This window comes from Filobasidium floriforme, assembly GCF_021052385.1.
Source record: "Filobasidium floriforme strain CBS 6241 chromosome Unknown HD553scaffold_15, whole genome shotgun sequence".
Taxonomy (NCBI): Eukaryota; Fungi; Basidiomycota; class Tremellomycetes; order Filobasidiales; family Filobasidiaceae; genus Filobasidium; species Filobasidium floriforme.
In genome coordinates, this window is record NW_025763636.1 from 461681 (window position 1) to 478103 (window position 16423).

Sequence of the window (16423 nt, forward strand, 5' to 3'; positions counted from 1 at the left end):
TTATCATCATCATCGTCAACGTCGTCGTGCCCATCGGATCATTCACTTCCATATTCCAAACCTCTTCCAATGTCAAGCGATACACTCTACACTCGTTCAGGTCGGGTAACATCTTGATCGGATGATTCGATCGGGTCACGGTATCAACCTCGCATACACACGGAATATGGCCACCGTCATCACCACACAACGGCAAACAAGCAACGATAAATTGGCCTGCACCGATACCTGATACGATACAGCGATATACACCCATTCTTTCAACCCTTTCTTTGTAATGACGACCATACCCAAGCCCACACCCGTACCGATGTCCATACCGCCCGTATCTCCGGGAACACGCTCGTTATCCTTCCAAGGGGCTTCAACGATTGTACATTATAGGAGGCTCATCTTCAATCCAGACGTCCTAGTAAACATACTCGGAATTGAAGGGAGGGTCGCAGGAAACGGAGGTCGGTCAGGTAAAGGAAAAGCAAGAGCCGAACCAGGTGCGAGTCCGTCTTCAAGGGAGCGAAATGAACGGACGATCGAGAGACTGGACGGGGTGGTCAAATCCACTTGGAAACGAGGTCAATCGCCGGATCTCGTTGGAATTCTAGAGCAGAATCATGAAGCTGAGGGACAGGATCAGGCGAGCATCGTCTATTGGGTGTTTGGGCTCAGCGAGGATGGGCTAATGAGAGTAGACGATGACCTGTGTCTGGAGGATCCTACGGGTAAGTCATATCGTCGTCCCTCTGTAAAAGTTGATCCCGAATGCTGATCTTCTTCGGCTTTCCTCCGGTTCAAACAGCTCTATCAGGGTCTTTCGACCTCCAAACCCTCACCACATGTATGCACGGTTCCTCCCGACCTCAATGTAGCCTCTGTGGACCCCTCGGCCGAACCTCTGATTGTGCAAGACAACCTGGACAAGGAACGCGGCCTTCAGAGATCTTTGTCGGGCTGGGTGCAAGCACGAACACAAACGCCACCATGACCCAGGGGATAGGGGCAGAAGCAGTAGGATTCGGCAAGATCTGGGAATGCCTGGGGAACGCTTTGGTGGATTATTATGCTTGGAAGGAAGGCTGGATGGTAGAGCGATTAGCAAGGCTAAGCAGGGGGAAAGGAAAAAGCGACCAAAGTCAAGGTCCGACGATGTCGGTGCTAGGGAGAGAGCACCAGACGGGGTTGGACCTTGAAATTTATCTCTCAACCAGGGAATGGGAGGAATCGCCGGATGCTCTGGGAACGATCGTAGGCGGATCACAGTCACAATGGGATCGATCGGAAGAAGCGGAGGTGGGAAGGACGTATCGGTTATGGCCTGCCGACGAACGGGCCAGGTGTATCAGACGAATCGAGCTGGATCAAGTCGAGCTGGAGACGGTCCTGGCAAGGATAGCCGAACAGGTCGGTATGAAGACGGCTGAACGATTGAGGGAGGAGGAGGATTGGACGTTGCTGTGGATCAGGGACGATCCGCCGCGAGCGAGGGATTTGGGAGGGACGAGTGGCACGGATGCGGGTACTGAAATGGGCCGAACGGGAGAGATGGGGTGGTATTCTATCTGGCCAAGGAGCTGGTTGGTCGATCCGTATGATCCGGCAATGATCACCTCACGGAGATCATCGCACGCAAACGGGAGTGGCCTGGGCGACAACTGGACGACCGGGCCTGTCAGACCAGCAGAAAGCATCGCCAAGTTCCTGACGGCACTTCGCTCAGACAAGTCCGTCCAACCGCCGCAAGAGGCGCAGGTTACGGATTTTGACATCTTAAACGACGATCTCGGCCCGAAAGATGGTCTGCGCTCGCTCTTTGACACGCAATCTTGGTTGGATTATGACCCGGTCTTAGACATGGCTTCTGACATGGCAGACACCCCGGTCGAACTCGGCGCTCCCACGCCAATGGGCAGGACAGAGACGGACCAACACGCCGCCCCGATCAACCACGATTCGGTCGACGCCATCTCGTCCAAAATCCTTTCGCCCACTGCCAATCCGACACCGGCTGCTCAGAGAGATTGGGACATGATGAACACGGCGTACGAGATGACACGGGACGAGGATGTCATCACGGAGAACGATTTCAACTTTTTCGATGCGCCGCATACCAGCATGTTTGACGCATTCGATGACAGCGCCAAGGATAACGACATGGGTTTTGGTAGCAATGACGTCCAGGCAAAAGACACTCTGATTCCACCGGGATTTGGCGGAAAGGAGCAGTGGGCCGAGGCAGCAACGGAGATGGATCCCGAGCCTGCACCGCCGTATATTTACGAGGTGGCCGGAACAGCTTTTGAGGCTCAAATTCATCAAAATGATGTGATGCCACACCTTGTCTCTAATGTGCCTCCAAGCGAGGCCATGGACCATGAAGACGAATCCGACGATCTTTTCGGTGAGAAAGAGGACGAATCGGATGAGCATACCTCGCCTGAAGAGGAGGACCGGGAGATATTGGAGATGCCAGCTTTAAATCAGGAAAGCGATGCCAATATGCAATCCGATACGCCTCTATACCGCAGCCCGCTAAACACCACTCAGCATACTGAAATCTCTCTCATTCCTCCTGAGTTGGAAATGGAGGATCTACAAGGATTCCCTACCACAAGACGTCTTCGCGGTCTGACTGACGCTCGGTATACAATCGAGGACACAGGTCACAGATACGTGCCTACAGAAAATCGTCCTTTGAAATGGATCACAGCGAAGCAATATCCGTCGTTGCGGGGATCGAAACGTCTTTCGACCCACCTTGCCAAGATCTACGGGGATGGCTTAATCAAGGACCGTAAAGGTCATCGAGCGAGACTTCGAAAGGCCTTTGAAGCGCGCCGACGCCTAGTACCATACCGTGTGCAAGACTGTCCCGTCGAAAGTGACGAGTCGTCAGAGGACGAATCTCCCGTGCAGGGTCCAGATGAAAGTTGGGTGCGGTACCCGGTCGATACGGAAAGCGTACAGACCAAGCGGACTCTGGATGGACCTGTCCGCACTACGGAGAGGTTCGACCTTGCAGGGTGTACCTGGACGTGCCCGGACATGCTACCGTTCGGAGCGCATCAGCGTCTCTCTCCTATTTCGCCGCTTGACCCACATCCTCTCAAGGAATCTCTACCTACCACCAAGATCGAGATGGCGCCAGCAAGCAATCACGCCCATTCTACCAAGCAAGCCTTTAGAGAATGGCTGGTATCCCTGATCGTGGAAGATTCCGCCCTGCGAGATTGTCTTCTTGGAATGACCCGTTCACAGGAGCGACTACCACGAAGCCAGGAACCCGGCGATGTCCGGATTCGCCTTGGTCACTGCGGGCGATCGACCGTTATGGACGGCAACTCGATCCGATTCTGGAGACAGTTAGGACTCACCCCGCTGTCCGGTCAGAAGGACATGAGCACATTCGTGCTCTTCGACTCGCTACATACGACTCGGGCGGAAGCGGTTGGGTGGCACACGGAGCTGAACCAAATCTATACAGTAAGCAACTTCACAGAAAGCCAAGCGAGAGCGCGGTCTGACATGATATGTTACCAAATCCAGGCTCAAGGATTCGGTCGTTCAGTGAAGATGGACGAATCGCTTTTTGACTCGACCCTGGATCTGCGCTGGCAGAATCTGCAAGCAACTCTCGGTAAGCGACGCAGTAGAATAGTATAAATGCTCGTTCTAACTGACAATGTTGACATGCTTATCTTTTCAGACATGATACGTCGGAGACGACTTCAGCTGACTCCGACGGTCATTATTGTGCTTCTCCGGGACGAATTCAGCACCGACGTCAATATTTTGCAAGACCTTTACGACCACTACGCCGCCATATACCCGGCAACGACGGCGGCCACGATTATATTACAACCTGCCTTCCTGGACCGCGGGCACGACTCTTTATCAAAGGACCGACTAGCATCTTGTATATATCACCGGATCCCCACCTCGTATACCTTGCCATTCGAAACTGTAACGACATCATCGACTGTATCTTCATACGCCCCAGCATTCACTCTCTGTTCAGCGAAAGAGACACCCGCTGCCCGCTTTGCCGTCCAATGGCCAGGACCCACCACGAACCCTTACGATACCGGTCGCATGATTCATGTCGGCTATACGTTGACTCCTTCGAACGCGCTCATCGCCATATGTATGGACGAATATGGGGAATGGTGGACCTTTGAACACATCCAGGTTGGAACTGGCTCTCAAGCGCTGTACCAAGGCATCGAAAAGCTTTGGAGGCGCATTCGAGCTTATGCTGCCAATGCCACCATAGAGTGGCGCTTCATCATCGCTCGACTCGACCAGTGTCGTCATGAAGAATTTCGATGTGAGTTTCCCAGATAGGTGCGGACATAACCGTTGTGGCTTCGATTGACTAGGTGATCCGTTCATTCAGGTTGGCTATCCATAATCGAAAGGACGCCTTCAGCTCGTCCGGCGCAATTCGCGTTGGTACAGCTCGTTAAGGATAGCATTCAATGCAAGGCAATGCGAGACGTTTCCGTTCAGCGGGTATTTTGTGCTCCTCATGACCCCTCCACAACGGCACCTACGGTTGCTGCCATCTCCTCAGGCTCCTTTCTTCTCTGCGATGATACGGAGCGTCAACAATCGCCGGAAGTGCAGCTACTGCTTGCATCGACTACTGCACAAAGCACAGTCTGCCAGACCGACAAGGAACTTTTGGAGGACATAAAATCCAGCTATCAAAAGCTGCGCAGACTGGGCAATCTGCGCTGGGCATTTTTGTCCGATCACAGCTTTCCTGCTCATATCCAGGCTCTCAGCACGTATCTCGACCTCAATTTGGTCTGAAACCGTTTGATCTTGCTAGTTACTGTATGCCGATCTCTTTTGCATAATCCGATCTATAATGACTTGTACTGTGTCGCAATGTACAGAAACACATTCAACAATTGATAGTTTGGGCGGCTTAGCTTTTGCAATGATAAATGCGGCGGGGATGCCACGTTGTTGCTTGGGGATATGTTGCCATTATTATTATTATCTATCAAATCGCCTCAGAAGCACGACAATCGCCGGCTCGCCCTCTTTTCGGTTCACTCATATTGCTCTGTCCGATTGATCGTTTGAGACAACCCTTAAACATGGTTTACTCTCCTAGCTCCGTTCCGCATCGTCAGGGCTGTTTCAGCCTGAAACCCTGGGGACAAACACCTTTGCCGAAACGACCGCCGTGAAGCGCGCCGTGATTCTATTCCTTTCACCATTGACCGGCGTTTCAAAGCATGTTTCATAGTTGGACATACCTATATATACACTACATAGTCTGATCATCAGCAACCCATGATTTCTCATCGCGCTGTCCTTCGGCATCGAAAGAGCTCCAGTCACGAAGCAAGCCGGACTTGCCTTTTCTGCCTCGATAACCAGTTACCAGTACTCCTTATATAGACGGCTCCAAGATTGCCACTCGCTTTGGTCAAAACATGTTCTCGAAAGCCTTACTCTCTAGCGCTCTGGTTGCCTTGATGGTGACCAATCTTCAGATTGCTCACGCTCACCCTTGTGGAGGCGGACCTAGGGGCCACAAGGGGCCTTACGGACCTCCTGGACAACATGGGCCTCCTGATTTCTCTGGCAACCCCGGATATCCAGCAGCTTCCGAGAACCCGGGCAATCCTGAGCCTGCGAATACTCATGTGAGCATGTCTTTGGTTGGTTTTCGTGTTTGAGAAGAGCGCTCATAGACCATCTCCTTTGAGCAGGCTGCTCCGACTCAATCGACTGCCGATCCGACTGGTTCTCAGGTCTTACCCATCGTGCAGCCGACAGGCTCCCAGGCTTCAGGAAGCGAGCAGACGACTTCGCAAACTACAGCCATAGCGGATCCCAGCGCTTCTGGAGCGATGCCTACGTGAGCCCGCACCATCATGTCACTGTTGCCAGATCGAAAACTTCATACTGATCATGATACGTTATAAGCGCTACCATGGCAGCCGCTCTTTTAGAACATCAGCAAGACAGCGGCTTTGCCAAGGGCCCGGAACTCCCAGCTTCAGACGCCCCGATGTCTCTTCCTGCGGCCACCAGCAGCGCAACGGAGACGGCTCCTAAACCTGGAACATCTATCGACCCGACTCCACCTGCAAATCCCCAAGGAGATCAGCCTGCAACCAGTGGACCAGTCCCAGGAGGACCCGGAGGGTTGGGGATCAATCAGAATTCCAGTGACACGCAGCATCTCGATGCCTTTCTGGGAGGCTCTATCGGATGGTAGGTCTTGCGGCTCTTTCTTTGTCTTCGGAAGCCATGACTGATTGTGGCGAGACAACAGGTTTTACAACTGGGACAGCTCACCTATCATGGGACAATCTCCTACCGGGCTGGAGTACGTACCCATGCTTTGGAGCGATATCCCCGAGCAAATCACCAACTTCAAGAACGCCGCCAAGACCTTCGCCTCGGATGGAGTCAAGGCCGTTCTCAGCTTCAACGAACCAGAAGGCAATCGCGATGCGGGAGGCGGCTCTGGCGTCCCGGCCGCAATTGCAGCCAAGGTCCACATTGATGTATTCAATGGGCTGGACGGTATAGAAATTGGAGCTCCGGGTACGACTCAAGGGGGTGATGCCTGGTGGAAGGTGGGCCGCGAAAGTCAACTCCATCGCACCTAGATTGAGATTGCTGACGTGTTCCCCTGCATAGGAATGGACTGCGGAATGCGAAAAGCTTGGAGGCTGCAAGTACGATTTTGTGCCTTTCCATTGGTACGGCCCGGATCCGAAAGTGTTTGCCAAGCAGCTGGTGGGGCAAACTTCGACTATAGGACCATTTTCGTAGGGCATAAAGCTGACGTCTGTGTACTTGCAATTACAGGATGAATTTGTGAACGGTCGTGCAAAGGGAAAGAAAGTTTGGGTCACGGAGTTTGCTTGTATCGATTACAGCAATCCAGGAAGCCCAACCTACTGCTCTGCGGAGGAAGCCAAAACTTTTATGGACGAGACCATCAAGGTAAGTACAGGAACTTGCAATGAGGTAACAGAGTGTCGATCCTTATACCTCTTCTCACGATACTCGAAAGGCTATCAAGGCGCAGCCGTCTGTCGAAAGGTATGCCTGGCAAGGCGCTTTTGTCTGGATGCCAGAAGACAAGTCGAGTGGACAACCCAAATCCCAGGGACCCATCATGATGAACGAGGACGGGACCCTGAACCCGCTGGGCGAGCACTATAGGACGGTCTAGTCGCTAGTCGTTTGCCACCTGCGGCGGGCGCGACTCTTGTCCTTACGTAATCGCGAGTTGCGAGTTGTCGTCAGCGTTCCACTCATCCTCCTGTAATCAGTCCATGATCCTTGATCCTCGTTCATGTCTCGACCTCTTTCCCCTATCTATCCGTCTGTCTCCTACGTTATACACTTCCTTGAACCCTGCCATATCACCGAGACCTAGTCGAACAACAACCTCATAACGAGTCCTCGTTCCGCCAGTACATCAACCCTGCTCACGGAAACTCCAGTAAACCAACCGAAAGGCACATCCTCATCATGTCGGTCGCGACCCAATCTCAACCTCAGGCTATGGACATCGCTGGCTCTTCTTCTCAGGGTGGAAACAGTGGAGTTAGCGGATACAGCATCAAGGTGAGCGAGCATTGATTTCACGGTCTCCAGGGTTTTCTGCTGCTCATCTTTGAGACTGACTTTCTGCACGCTGTCGATCGTTATCTGTTCAGTCCTACTACAAGAACAAGATCGAAGCTGCCGAGCTTGCCATCAGCAAGCGAACCCAGAACTTGCGAAGGTTGGAAGCTCAGCGCAATGCTTTGAACAGTCGAGGTGAGTTATCGACACGGCCTGGGATTTGCCCAACCTCGATCGCGGTCGACTGACCTCATTCCTCGCTTTACGATGTTGGCGACGATAGTACGACTGCTTCGGGAGGAACTGCAACTGCTACAGGAGCCTGGTTCGTACATCGGAGAGGTCGTCAAGGTCATGGGTAAAAAGAAGGTTCTCGTCAAGGTTCAGCCTGAGGGCAAATACGGTTGGTTTTTGCATTTTCCATTCGTTCCCACACAAAAGCAAAGGCTGATGATCCTCTCTCCACCTTCTTTGACTATTATCATCAGTCGTTGACTTTTCCAGCGATATCCCACTCTCTGCCCTGAAGCCCAACATCCGAGTAGCGCTCCGATCGGACTCTTACCTCCTCCACTCGATCTTGCCTTCCAAGGTCGACCCGCTCGTCTCGCTCATGATGGTCGAAAAGGTCCCCGACTCGACGTACGAGATGGTCGGAGGTCTCGACCAACAGATCAAGGAGATCAAGGAGGTCATCGAGCTTCCCGTCAAGCACCCGGAATTGTTCGAAGCATTGGGTATCGCTCAGCCCAAGGGGGTCTTGCTTTACGGTCCTCCCGGGACGGGGAAGACTTTATTGGCGCGTGCCGTAGCCCACCACACCGACTGCAGGTTCATTAGGGTCTCTGGTTCCGAGCTCGTACAAAAGTACATCGGTGAAGGATCCAGGATGGTCAGGGAGCTTTTCGTCATGGCTCGAGAACACGCGCCGAGTATTATCTTTATGGACGAGATCGACAGTATCGGAAGTGCGAGAGGTGGTGGTGGTGGCAGTGGAGGTGGGGACTCGGAGGTGCAGAGGACCATGCTGGAACTGCTGAACCAGTTGGACGGGTTCGAGCCGACCAAGAACATCAAGGTGGGTGCTGAGGTTGGGTCAAGCGAAGGGATGTGATAGCTAATCCAGATCCATACATTTCATCAGGTCATCATGGCTACCAACCGTATAGGTGAGCAACATTCGTTATCAAGACCAGTTGGCACGAGGTGGAGGCTCATGATTTTTTTCTGGCTTTCGTAGACATCCTCGACCCTGGTCTTTTGCGTCCTGGGCGAATCGACCGAAAGATCGAGTTCCCTCCTCCTAACCCAGAAGCCCGAGTGACCATTCTCAGAATTCACAGCCGAAAGGTCGGTTTCGACTACTCAACACGACCTGCAATCGAGATGACCCGCTGACAACCTGTTTCGACGACTCGAACATGTAGATGTCACTCCAACGAGGGATCAACTTCCGCTCGCTGGCTGAGAAGATGGGTCAATGTTCCGGTGCCGAGGTTCGAGGTATCTGTACCGAGGCTGGAATGTATGCTCTGAGGGAGAGGAGACAGTATGTTGGACAAGAGGACTTCGAGATGGCCATCGCCAAGGTAAGTCACAGCAGAAGCGGATTCGGCAGTGTGTTACACAACGAGACTAAAACGGTTCTACTCTTGCGTATTTCAACAGGTCCTCAAGAAGAACGCCGAGGGTAACACGTCGGTCAACAGGCTTTACAAGTGATCTTCACGTCGCTCTAGAAGGAACTGCGTGAATGATGTAAATGAGAATTGTGTTGATGAATCTTATGAGAGCCAAATCCCGATGGGCTCGCTAGACTCGGGCTTTTCGGCTGAGAAGTTTGCTTACGTCACTCTCACCGTCGTCGTCGTCGGGCAATTCCGAATATCGAAGCAGCAGCTCACAGATCACAGAGAGAGATCAGCTGGACAGACTATCCGTTCGGAATTAACAACAACGACAACATCGTCGCAGTCGATCCGTCTACTGACCAATACATCGACAGTGCTCATTCGAACTCTCGAGCGGCTGACGGCGACAGCTAGTTGCGTCGGAATATATATCGACTTGGACGACTGAGTGAGCAATCCTGCTATATAAACCTGTGCAGCCCTTCCGACCTTTTCGATACCTGCAAGCAACTACCGAGCATTATATAGGCAACATGTCCTTGCGGATATCTCCTGCGACCCGGCTCGCTGCTGTATCGATCTTGACCCGACCTGCTCTGCATACAGCAGCAAAGCGACTTTGCATAGCTAGCCGTAAAGAAGTTATGCCGTCTGGGTCTTTCAGGCCCTGTAACGCGCATGCTATCCGAGTGAGTGTCATTAGCTCGTAGCATGTTGATGATTTGTTGACGAGCAAGAGCTTTTCATTCATGCATGACAGGCTCTGGCGACGCAATCCTCTGCGGCTTCCCCTTCCAAGCCATACAAGACCCATCAACCCACATCTGTCCTCAACTCCCCCTTGGTCCACAGCTTCTGGGACGAACCGACCTCGACTTTTACATTCGTCGTCGTCTGCCCCAAGACCAAAGAAGCTTTCATCATCGACCCTGTACTTGATTTTGACCTCGCTTCGGGCAAGATCGCGCAGAGGTCTGTGAGGGGGTTGGCGGCGTTTACGAGGGATCAGGGGTATAGGGTCGTCAAGATCATCGAGACGCATGTCCATGCTGATCACTTGAGCGGGGCTTATGCTCTCAAACAAGTGAGTATCGAGCTCTTGCCGGCGAGAACTCGTACTTCGTAGCTGACACTTTACGATGAACTTTGTTTTTACAGATCCTCCCCGAGCAACCCTCCATCTTTATCGGCTCACGGGTCATCGAGGTCCAGTTCCGTTTCGGCAATACCTACGGGTTCAAACCTACCGATTACCAGGGAAGTTTCGATGGGTTTATGCTCGATAACGAACCGATCGAGTTGGGCGAGATGAAGGGGGTCACATATAATTTGCCTGGTCATACGCCGGATAGCATGGCCCGTGAGTCGGTCTCACGTCCAAGGCGCCATGTGAGCCGTTTGCTGATGATATTCATTATCGCGTGAATAGTCGCTTTCGGCGATGCGGTTTTTGCAGGCGATAGCGTCTTTCTGTACGTATCAACGCTCTCGATAGATTCGAAGGCCTTCCCACATGACAGCTAATATCCAACGAAATGTTTTCGCAGACCTGATGTGGGTACGGCTCGGACAGACTTTCCAGGTGGAAGCCCCGAATCGCTGTACGCTTCCATTCAGAAGCTGTTTGATCGGTCGGGCGAGGTTCGAATCTTCTCAGGCAAGTTGGATCTGCATTGCCAGCTATCTCGCACATCAACCAGTTCTGATGATAGTCTCTCATGCCATACCGCGAATAAAGGCCACGATTATCCCTCGGGCCGAGAGAAATCCTGCGTCTCCAAAGTATCCGACCAGATGGCCTTGAACAAGCACGTCGGCGGACCGAAAGCGTCGCTCGAGACCTTTGTCAAGATGCGTTCCGAGCGAGACGCCCAACTGGGAGCGCCCAAGTTACTGCATCCGAGTCTTCAAGTGAACCTTAGAGGGGGGAGGATGCCGAGGGCGGATCCTGATGGACAGGTCAGGTTGAAGATCCCGTTAGCTGGCGATCTGCCTGTATAAAGCGTAATGATATGGCTGTATTTTGGGATCCCGTTGTACGAATTTGAAGAGAAATTAGACAAATGTAAAGCCTCGTCTGGAAGAACAGATAACGAGCATCGGAATATTCAGGGTCCACCTGTTGCTTTATTGCTCCGCCGAGTACAGCCAACATAGCAGCATTCCCATATTCCATCTTTCCCTCACAAACTAATCGATCTACGCCTCTATCACAAGGTCTCCACCCTCAACGTCTCCCAACATCAACCTGACCTCACTCTCGGACAGCTCCAGCCCATGAATCTTCCTCACATGTCGCTTGACATCGTAGACCCTTCCGAAACGCTGTTGACACCGCTCGCCCTCATTTCCGAGCTCGACCGAGGTGCAAGGACAAGCGAGCGCCTTATTGGCCATTTTTTGCAGCGCGTGCATGCCCGTCAACAAGCTCCCTCCGCTCGGTTCAGGTTTCGGTGGTTGTACGAGGAATTTGGGCAGATCCGCAACCGGTATCGATGTAGGTCCTGCAGCAGCCTCTGACCCGATCGAGACTGAGGATTCTCGATGCCGAGCGGCGATGTGTCGTTGAAGCAAGTGTTTATGGCCGTATGCGTTCCCACATTCGGCGTGAGGACATGCGAATGGCCGAAGGCCTAGATGTGCTGTCGAGTGATGTACCGCCAGAGCCCGTTTCTAATCGGTCCACACAAGCAGAGATGTCGATTTAGATCCGATGCTTTGTCGCGAGGGGTACTAGCGACCTACCGTCTTGAACTGTTTATCACACTCTGGCTCGTTGCACATCCAATTTTTTCCCACATCACTCTCGGTACGTTTCAACCTTCTCGTATGCCGTTCTGAGTCTTCATCGAGGTCGACATAATCTGGATCTCGGGTCCGTTTCCTACCCCTTGATACAGCAGCTTCGGACGATGCGCGGGTTGTACGTCCAGGGGCAGGCGCGGGGCTAGGAGAATGTCGGGAGGAAGAAGACGGATTCGTACCAAGGATGTCTCCACGATCGATATGCACCTTGACGTGTTCTCTCAGGTTCTTGTTACTCTTGAACGCTCGACCCTGCCAATAGCCCAGCTCATTTCAGCCTTGTCCTTGCCCTACAAGGAGGGCGTGCTAATAACCAAGCGGGATGCATTGGACCCACATGACAAGCCTCGTACGGACAGACAGGGGGATGTTCCGTCTTGATATGCGCTTGCAAATCCGACCATTTCGAGAAGGAAGGTAGACTATCCGTATGATCCCGGTGCGAGCACGTGTACCGTTTGGCTAATACCGTGATCAATGGTTGATCGTCAGTTCTTTCAGGGTTTCGTCTCTCTTGCTTTAACATGACCGAAGAGGGAAGAGCAGACGCGAGAACTTACATTGATGAACCTTGCCGTGCATCTTCAGTCTCTGAGCCGTCTCAAACGACCACTCGCATCCTTCCACTTGGCATTTGAACGGTCTGAACCTAGGCTCATCGTCCGCCCTCACCCGTCCGACATTGCCGTCCTCGGACCCCTCGTCCTCGTCGGCCTCGCTGTTTGCATCCTCTTCTTCATCTTCATCAGCCGCTTTGTCCTTCTTCTCGCCGCTCGCAAGTTCTCTTTGTCGCTTCTTGACCACCCTCTTCGGCGTCGAACCCCTGGTCTCGGCGAGCAACTGATCCCTGTGTACATCAAGGACGTGGGTACGGAGCTTGGTATGTTTGTGAAAGGTCGATTGGCAGTGCGGACACTATTTGGAGGACGAGGCAAGAGGGTTAAGTACGTCGTTGATGCCCAAAAGATAGGTTGTCAAGACAGTTGAACGAGAGATTAGAGACTCACATCAAACCTCTTCCCCTTCCCTTCTCCTTTCCCCGACACTTCCAGATGGGTCAACTCATGTCGCTTCAACTTTTCCCTTGTCCAAAATTTCTTCCCGCATCCTTCCTCTTGACACTCGAATTCCTTAGATTCGGGATCTTTATGGGTGAGTAAGTGTCGTTGTAGGTGGTTTAGACGGGTATATGATGACATGCATGTAGGGTGTGGGCAGGTGAAGGGGCGCTGTTGGATGGAAATGGTTATGGATCAAATCACGATTTGAATATGGTCAGCGTGATAGCTGATCTTCCTAAGATGACACATGCGAAGACTGACCTCGCCCGTATGAGAAAGCGCATGTTCCTTTAACTTGGCCGGTTTGGCGAAACTCTTCCCACACCCCTCCTCCTCGCAAATATACCGCTTTTCTCCTATAGCGGGTGTGCTCAATTCGCGAGCCCGGGATTGTGATCGTGATCGCGGCTTGGACTGGGGTCGTGGTTTGCCTTTGGGGGAGGATACGGCCAGGGTGGTAGGTTCGTCCACGATGGGCAGGTAGTCCGGGTCATCAGAGTTGTTTTCGTCGTCCGTCGATTCCGGAGGGAGATTGCTGTCATATTCATCTGTGTAAGAACGGGGAGCTCTAGCTCTTCCAGATGGCCTGTCGTGCTGCCGTCGTGGTGTGGATGGTCCAGCTTGAGGAGGTGTTACATCTCGTTGTATCGTCGTGAAAGCGTCCCAGGGGAATGATTGACGTACGTCATCAGCCACAAGCGGCTGGAAGGCTGGTGGTAGCGAAGTAGGTGTAGACAAGACTATCATGATTTTATGAGAATGGACCAAAGTCCTGTCTGTACGGATTTCTGTTTCGTGAAGTTGCTGTCGAGAAGCAGCTGATCATTTTCAAGAAGGTCGACGACTTTTGGATCGTCCTTTCCTCTCTCGGATGCAGATAAAAAACAAAACAATAGCTTCCGATAGCTTTAGCTGACGTAATCCATGCCGTTACCCGCTGCTCCCATATATTCGCGTCGCCTTGCTTCACCGTTCATCATCAACTGCAACTCGATCGCTTGCGTGTACAAGGTCACAAGGTTGCTATTCGCCAACTTGTATCATTCTCCTAAATTACAAGCACATCATAGACTCACGTACCACACACATACTTCAGCATGGACCAACTACTAAGACAGATGGGAGGTGGCGGTGGAATGGGCGGGATGGGAGGTCCGCCTGCAGGGGATGGTACAGTCGCTGACAAGTAAGTCGACTGTCTCCCTCTTGCCACAAATATCGGGCCAAGAGAACGCCGGCTGATGGATCTCACGTGCGTATCACAGTGCGGAGACGGTTCATATCTCATCTTTAGCTTTGCTCAAGGTAAGTCTTGTCCATCTCGGTTACAACAAGGAACTCAGCAGGCTGACAAACTCGGAATGGTGTATGATGTAGATGCTCAAACATGGTCGAGCAGGTGAGCTGCCTTTCCGGCCTTTGGACCGCCTATCAAGCTCCTTATAGAAAGCTACAGAGGTACTGATGCTTCCCGGGCGACATTCGGTTCGCTGTAGGTGTACCGATGGAGGTCATGGGGCTGATGTTGGGTGAATTCATCGACGCTACCACCGTAAGTCCTCTTTACCTCTCGTCTCTTCCCGCATATCTAACCTCTTTCCGACCGCTCTTCTTTTCGTTTCTCTTCCTCTTCGTCGATTCGTAGATCTCCTGCGTGGACGTATTCGCAATGCCCCAATCCGGTACCTCGGTCACCGTCGAATCTGTGGATCACGTCTTCCAGACCAAGATGCTCGACATGCTCAAACAGACCGGAAGGCCCGAAATGGTCGTCGGATGGTATCACTCGCATCCTGGGTTCGGGTGTTGGTTGAGTAATGTGGATGTTAACACTCAGCAGGTGAGTCTAGCTTTGCAGAGTCGATTCAGAGAGCCGGGAGGGTAACAAGCTGATCTTTAATCTATCTGCCCACCTCCACCCCTCTTCATACGTGATTTCCGCTGGAACTGCCAGTCCTTCGAACAACTCAACCCTCGAGCAGTAGCCGTAGTGATCGACCCCATCCAATCCGTCCGAGGTAAAGTCGTCATCGACGCCTTCCGTACGATCCCCCCGACGTCGATCATGTCCGGCCAAGAACCTAGGCAGACGACGAGTAACGTCGGACATCTGAACAAGCCGAGCATACAGGCGTTGGTTCATAATCTGAATAGGCAGTATTACAGTGAGTGTAATTTAATCTGCTTGCCTTACGGGATTCCTCGCTCGATGATATATTTTAACGAGGAATTATCGGCTGACGGAGAAAAATCGGTTCTCTCGGAAATATAGGTATCAACATCGACTACAGAAAATCAGAGGCGGAACAGGGAATGTTGATGAACCTGCACAAGAAGGGATGGACGGAAGGGTTAAAGTTGACCGATTTCGAAAAGCATCACGAGGGGAACGAGGAGAGCGTCAAGGTGAGTTCCCCAGTCGTTCGGTTTGATCTAAAAAGAATCGATGTGGACCTCGCTCACTCTGGTCATGATGCTTGTTACGGTCTTCAGGAAATGCTCAACCTCGCTCAACAATACAACAAGTCCATCGTCGAAGAATCCACATTGTCCGCAGAAGAACTCAAGATCAGGCACGTGGGTAAACAAGATCCCAAGCGACACTTGGGAGACGCTGTGGAGAAGGCCATGGGGCAGCAGGTCGTTCAGGGGCTTGGGATGGGTGTTTTGAGCGAGGTGAGCGTTTCGACAGTTTCATGGAGAGGGATGGCAGTGGATGTAAGCTGATGACAATGCGGTTCTGATCGGGGGTTTAGTTGTGAGAAGGATATGATCATTTACGAGTGGGGTTGTGATCTAGATGTAGCTCTTTTTTCCTTCCAATCAATACGACTCGATCCTGTTACGAACCTCTATGACGTGACATCCTAAGCGCAGATGGACGGATATGAGGTCCGGTCAAGAATTTGAGATTGTTGTGTGGTCGCATTCAAATGGTCTTTAGTGAAAATTTCGAAGAAGTGGGTAGGCTTGGGGTTATGATCGATCTCGCACCCTGCAAGGCTATCGGTCACTCACGTCGAAGCTGAAATTTCTAAGCCTGGATCCAGTCCAAGTCCAAGAGTCAGTTGAGAGTACTCATATGCTGTATTGTTTCGTGATGGGTGTTGGTCGTGAGAAACGACGATGTGTGTCATGAATGTACGCGGATGTTTCGCGTTTCATCTCCTGATGTTGAGATGACGTAATTTCGAGTCTTTTTCAGGCCCCGGGTCACCCTTCCGATCCCACAAGCTGGGGTCCTTTGGGACGTTCAGCCCGAGCAGCCCTCCTCGTGTTATCGACTGCCGTATTCTGATGTACAAACCACAACACACATCCTTC

The 16423-nt window shown here is 52.1% G+C and overlaps 6 protein-coding genes across 6 annotated transcripts; 5 read left to right on the forward strand and 1 right to left on the reverse strand.

The window, feature by feature from the left end:
• The first annotated feature begins 13 nt into the window (after nt 1–13).
• HD553DRAFT_313927 (uncharacterized protein) lies at nt 14–4977 on the forward strand. Its single transcript, XM_046180291.1, has 5 exons — nt 14–719; nt 797–3477; nt 3541–3631; nt 3701–4321; nt 4391–4977. Exons 1-5 carry the CDS (start codon nt 278–280, stop codon nt 4807–4809), a joined length of 4254 nt encoding a protein of 1417 aa, XP_046035453.1. The 5' UTR covers nt 14–277; the 3' UTR covers nt 4810–4977.
• A 345-nt stretch (nt 4978–5322) lies between these two features.
• HD553DRAFT_357974 (glycosyl hydrolase catalytic core-domain-containing protein) lies at nt 5323–7204 on the forward strand (the record flags this gene model as incomplete). The annotated part of the gene is made up of 7 exons (XM_046183896.1): nt 5323–5657; nt 5724–5872; nt 5941–6231; nt 6293–6599; nt 6664–6762; nt 6835–6972; nt 7043–7204. Exons 1-7 carry the CDS (start codon nt 5445–5447, stop codon nt 7202–7204), a joined length of 1359 nt encoding a protein of 452 aa, XP_046035454.1. The 5' UTR covers nt 5323–5444.
• Nucleotides 7205–7360: 156 nt separating this feature from the next.
• Nucleotides 7361–9457, forward strand: HD553DRAFT_313929 (putative 26S protease regulatory subunit 6B). Its single transcript, XM_046180292.1, has 8 exons — nt 7361–7602; nt 7695–7797; nt 7886–8005; nt 8091–8680; nt 8747–8771; nt 8843–8952; nt 9030–9191; nt 9271–9457. The coding sequence occupies exons 1-8, from the start codon at nt 7507–7509 to the stop codon at nt 9322–9324; spliced, it is 1260 nt and encodes a 419-aa protein (XP_046035455.1). The 5' UTR covers nt 7361–7506; the 3' UTR covers nt 9325–9457.
• Nucleotides 9458–9766: 309 nt separating this feature from the next.
• Nucleotides 9767–11234, forward strand: HD553DRAFT_343429 (Metallo-hydrolase/oxidoreductase; the record flags this gene model as incomplete). Its single annotated transcript, XM_046182875.1, has 5 exons — nt 9767–9922; nt 9994–10317; nt 10392–10593; nt 10663–10705; nt 10781–11234. The coding sequence occupies 5 exons, from the start codon at nt 9767–9769 to the stop codon at nt 11232–11234; spliced, it is 1179 nt and encodes a 392-aa protein (XP_046035456.1).
• Nucleotides 11235–11471: 237 nt separating this feature from the next.
• Nucleotides 11472–13876, reverse strand: HD553DRAFT_357986 (uncharacterized protein; the record flags this gene model as incomplete). The annotated part of the gene is made up of 8 exons (XM_046183897.1): nt 13784–13876; nt 13361–13693; nt 13085–13267; nt 12880–12953; nt 12599–12705; nt 12376–12500; nt 11979–12290; nt 11472–11906 (listed from the first exon to the last, which is right to left on the reverse strand). Coding segments are annotated over exons 1-8 (1632 nt in total), but the record flags the coding sequence as incomplete, so codon positions are not given.
• A 235-nt stretch (nt 13877–14111) lies between these two features.
• Nucleotides 14112–16086, forward strand: HD553DRAFT_313936 (JAB1/Mov34/MPN/PAD-1 ubiquitin protease-domain-containing protein). Its single transcript, XM_046180293.1, has 9 exons — nt 14112–14285; nt 14365–14404; nt 14477–14498; nt 14596–14651; nt 14745–14939; nt 15054–15264; nt 15372–15505; nt 15593–15775; nt 15856–16086. The coding sequence occupies exons 1-9, from the start codon at nt 14197–14199 to the stop codon at nt 15859–15861; spliced, it is 936 nt and encodes a 311-aa protein (XP_046035458.1). The 5' UTR covers nt 14112–14196; the 3' UTR covers nt 15862–16086.
• The last annotated feature ends 337 nt before the right edge of the window (nt 16087–16423 follow it).

Excerpts from the sequence above, each read along its gene's own strand:
- HD553DRAFT_313927 (XM_046180291.1), top strand. The coding sequence starts at position 278 with ATGACGACCATACCCAAGCCCACACCCGTACCGATGTCCATACCGCCC. Across the intron at positions 720-796 it reads GTGTCTGGAGGATCCTACGG|CTCTATCAGGGTCTTTCGAC; the intron begins GTAAGTCATATC and ends CGGTTCAAACAG. Across the intron at positions 3,632-3,700 it reads GAATCTGCAAGCAACTCTCG|ACATGATACGTCGGAGACGA; the intron begins GTAAGCGACGCA and ends TTATCTTTTCAG.
- HD553DRAFT_313929 (XM_046180292.1), top strand. The coding sequence starts at position 7,507 with ATGTCGGTCGCGACCCAATCTCAACCTCAGGCTATGGACATCGCTGGC. Across the intron at positions 8,006-8,090 it reads TCAGCCTGAGGGCAAATACG|TCGTTGACTTTTCCAGCGAT; the intron begins GTTGGTTTTTGC and ends TATTATCATCAG. Across the intron at positions 9,192-9,270 it reads TCGAGATGGCCATCGCCAAG|GTCCTCAAGAAGAACGCCGA; the intron begins GTAAGTCACAGC and ends GTATTTCAACAG.
- HD553DRAFT_313936 (XM_046180293.1), top strand. The coding sequence starts at position 14,197 with ATGGACCAACTACTAAGACAGATGGGAGGTGGCGGTGGAATGGGCGGG. Across the intron at positions 14,405-14,476 it reads CATCTTTAGCTTTGCTCAAG|ATGCTCAAACATGGTCGAGC; the intron begins GTAAGTCTTGTC and ends TGTATGATGTAG. Across the intron at positions 14,652-14,744 it reads AATTCATCGACGCTACCACC|ATCTCCTGCGTGGACGTATT; the intron begins GTAAGTCCTCTT and ends GTCGATTCGTAG.